At 37.5% G+C, this 3,575-nt stretch overlaps 1 protein-coding gene and 1 long non-coding RNA gene across 4 annotated transcripts in view; one reads left to right on the top strand and one right to left on the bottom strand.

The window, feature by feature from the left end:
• LOC103156723 (uncharacterized) overlaps positions 1-664 on the top strand; it is a 2,623-nt gene extending 1,959 nt beyond the window's left edge. Inside the window, exon 2 of the long non-coding RNA XR_478176.2 lies at positions 565-664. This is a non-coding gene — a long non-coding RNA (uncharacterized LOC103156723). The remainder of the gene's footprint in view (positions 1-564) is intronic.
• The window catches only part of gatad2b (GATA zinc finger domain containing 2B), a 27,618-nt gene that overhangs the window by 13,276 nt on the left and 10,767 nt on the right, over positions 1-3,575 (bottom strand). Inside the window, exon 2 of one of the 3 annotated variants that reach the window (XM_016664545.1) lies at positions 2,271-2,423. In XM_016664545.1, coding sequence (XP_016520031.1) covers positions 2,271-2,423 — 153 coding nt within the window. Of the gene's footprint in view, positions 1-1,211; positions 1,742-2,255; positions 2,424-3,575 lie in introns of those variants that run through there. The other 2 variants (XM_007578870.2, XM_016664546.1) reach the window with 2 other exon arrangements.

The raw sequence follows: 3,575 nt of genomic DNA, 5'->3' as shown, positions 1-3,575 counted from the left end.
TGTGGAGGATGATAATGAGGACCAGCCACCAGAGAAAGAAGTTCCTATTTGACCAAAGAGAAAGAAGCAGATGAAATATTCCCAAAGAAAATTAGGTAAGTCATTTTTGTGTTACTATTTTCTCCAGGTGAAGTGGGGTGGACGGCCAGGTAAGGGCAGAAAACTAAAAACTGGTGTTAAATCCATTTATTTATTAATAAACTTCTTGTAAACATCAATAAGTCAGAGTATCTGGTTGGAAATAATTTTGAATGCTCATTAAGTGAAAAGATACACTCGTGCCTAAAACTATACGTTAAATGATGTAATCTGAATAACAGTGGCAGTCTGTCTGAACTTCTGCCAAACAAATATTTGATCAGAATAATTTTGTTCAGCTTTAGTTATGCTATTTGTGTTAAGAAATAATTGTATTGCACTTCATAACAAACAGTCATGTTAACGAGACATGTGTCTGCCAGTCTACCATTCTGACAGTGTGCAGAAAGGGGCATTTTTGAAATGGTATTTAAATAAATGCTGAATTATGATGACATTGTTTTTTGTTTTTGTTCTTTTTTTAAGTGACCGCAATGAATTGAGTCATCACCGACTATGAGAATGTCCAGAAGAGATTCACCAAGTTTGAATTCATGAAAAGGTTTTCTCCATGATTAACTATTGCTGTAACTACAGCTGTAATTTCTGAGCATTCCTGGACACTTTCAAAGAGCAGTTGTCAGGAAATGAAGAGAAGAAGAAGATCTCCTGTTTTCAGAGCATTACAGGAAGATTATAACGGAGATGGCTGACACAATCAAAGCAAAAAAAAAATTACTGTTGAAAGAAACTATTTTCTTAAGTTACAGAATAAGTAATTCTGTTTTAGTTTTTCAATCTGTATTTCAGAGTAACAACATACTGACCAGACGTTAAACCCTCTGAAAAACAATTTATATTTTGTTTTATTCCAATGTACAAAGGGTTTGTTCTACAGCTATGATGGCAGTTATAAATAGTCCAGTGTGTTTCACTTCACTTGAGGTAAGAGTTAATATTAATGACACTGTAATGACACTTAATGACATCTTGTGGTGATCTGTGTTTGTGTATTTATTTCTTGGTTTTTCTGTGTCCTGTTCCCCTGTGAGTCTCTGTGATGTCCTGTCCTATCTGTTGATTGATCCCAGCTGTTTCTTCCCTGATTACCCTCCTTGTGCATTTAAACTCACCTGTTGTCTTTGTCTCTTGTCGGGTCCTAGTCGTGTCATACCAGTCTGTTCTGCTGTCATGCGTCTCATGTCTCTTTGTTTGTCTTCAGCCAGTTCCTTGCGTTCCTGTGTTTTCTTCAAAAAAATCAACTTTTACAATGTCAACCTGGGCCTACCTGCGTCTACCTCCTCACCAACACCGACAAATCATGACACATCTTCATAACTGTCGCTACTTGTTTCACTTTACTTGAGGTAAAAGTTAATATTAATGACACTGTAATAACACTTAATGACATTCATAACTGGTGCTTCTTGTTCCACTTCATGTAAAAGAAATTGTTATTGACTGTTATTAAATCATTTGACAGTGTAATAAAGCTTAATGAAATCTTTATTGTTGGTCCTACTTGTTTCGCTTTATTTCAGATAGTGGGAATATGAATTGCATTTTTGTCTAGATTAATGTCAAGCTGTCATAATGAAGACATTTTGAATAATGTCAACTTTGTATTAAAGTGTCATGATTTACCGAATGACACCTTATGACAACAGTCAAATATTCATGAAGACTTACTGAGGTTCATGGCAGGTGTTATGTCATGTTTCTGACTGTCATGTCAGTCTTATTCACAACCCTTCAAATAAAGTGTTAAGTTTTTTGTCACTGGTGGTGCGGTCAGGAAAGAAGTGCAAAGAAAGAAGGGAAAGACATGTAATAAATGGCTGGGAATCAAAGATGCAGCCGTGCAGGATTACAACAAAGTTAAAGGGATGTTTTTTTTCCCATAGCATCTTTAAAAGCCTGAGTGTTCATATGTGAATAGAAAAAAACTTTTGGGTCTTTTTATTGCCTTGAGATGATCTCTAAATATCTATATAAGTGAAGTAACTGGCCACAGAACTAAAACCTTGTCAAACATCTTAAATAGGCTATGGTAGACAACTTTATTCTAGCCACTGACCAATTCTCTTTCATTGGTCAAAACAATAACAACAACAACAACAACAAAAAAAAAAAAAACAGTTAAAGCTTGAACAAATGAGGCCAGGAGAAATTTCCACCTGCTGATAGTTTACCGCACTGGTCATGCTGGATGAGCTGGATCGTGGCATCCCAGTTTTGGAGGACACCCTCTGGCCCTGTAGTTGGGATGGACTGGGGGCTATCACTCGTTGGGACATAAGCATTGGAGGCAGGCTGGTATTGGCTGAACGAATAACTGTATGACCCTAAAAAAGGAAGAACGAACAAACAGCATTAGAAGGAAATGAGGGTTGTTACCTTAAGGATTAGAACACTACCCTTTAAAATTCAAGGATATTTTTCTCTCTCTCACTAGTTTATTTGTATAACACACAAAGTCAGTGTCAGGACTTTAGAATTGGGGCGATGTGCTCTATTTTCCTGGTTTTTGTGAAAATGTGAGCAGCAGCCTTCTGCATCAGCTGCAGCCGTCAGATTTGTTTGTTTTTTTGTTTTGTTTTTTTAGGCAGACATGTGAAGACATTGTTGCAGTAATCAATGCAAATAAAGTTAAACACATAGATGAGTTTCTCTAGAGCTCGCTGAAACACTTGTCCTGTAATCCTGAAAATGTTCTTCAGGTGGTAGAAGGCTGACTTTGTAACTGTCTTTATGTGGCTATGAATATTCAGGTCAGAGTCCATCACTAATCCCAGAGTTTGGGCATGATTGCTATTTTCTAGCAGTAATAGCTGAAGCTGAGTGTTGATTCTAGATCGGTCCAAAGATAATTTCAGTTTTGTTTCTGTTCAGCAGGAGAATGTCATGGCACATTCACACATTTATCTATTCCAAGCATCCGTTTAGTGCTTGTATGGGTTCAAAGTCACCTGGCGACATCATAACATCCTGCATAGTTATGGTAACCAATCTTATTTCCTGTTATAACCTGAGCTAGTGGGAGCATATAGATATTTTAAGTAAGAGGGTCTTAGGATCGAACCTTGTGGTACCCCACATTTAACTTCTGTCCTCTTCCATAAGAAATCAACTATTGAAACAAAGAAATCCATGTTCTTTATGTAAAATTCAAACCAACCGAGTACTGGACCAGAGTCCTACCCTACTCTCCAGTCATTTCAGTAATAACTTATATTGTCAAAAGTATTCATTCACCTGCCTTGACTTGGTGGTGACTTTAACTGACATTCCATTCCTAATGCTTTGCAGCTAGAACAGCTTTAACTCTTCAGCTCTCAAAGTTTAGGAGTGTTTATAGGGATTTTTGACCATTCTTCCAGAAGTGCATTTGTGAGGTCACATAGTGATGTTGGAAGAGAAGGCCTGGCTCTCAGTCTCCACTCCAATTCATCCCAAAGGTGTTTATCAGGTTGAGGTCAGGACCCTGTGCAGGCCAG

This window comes from Poecilia formosa, unplaced genomic scaffold (genome assembly GCF_000485575.1).
Source record: "Poecilia formosa unplaced genomic scaffold, Poecilia_formosa-5.1.2 Scaffold495, whole genome shotgun sequence".
Taxonomy (NCBI): Eukaryota; Metazoa; Chordata; class Actinopteri; order Cyprinodontiformes; family Poeciliidae; genus Poecilia; species Poecilia formosa.
The sequence above is the reverse complement of the archived record's forward strand: the minus strand, read 5'-3'. Positions and strand labels throughout refer to the sequence as shown.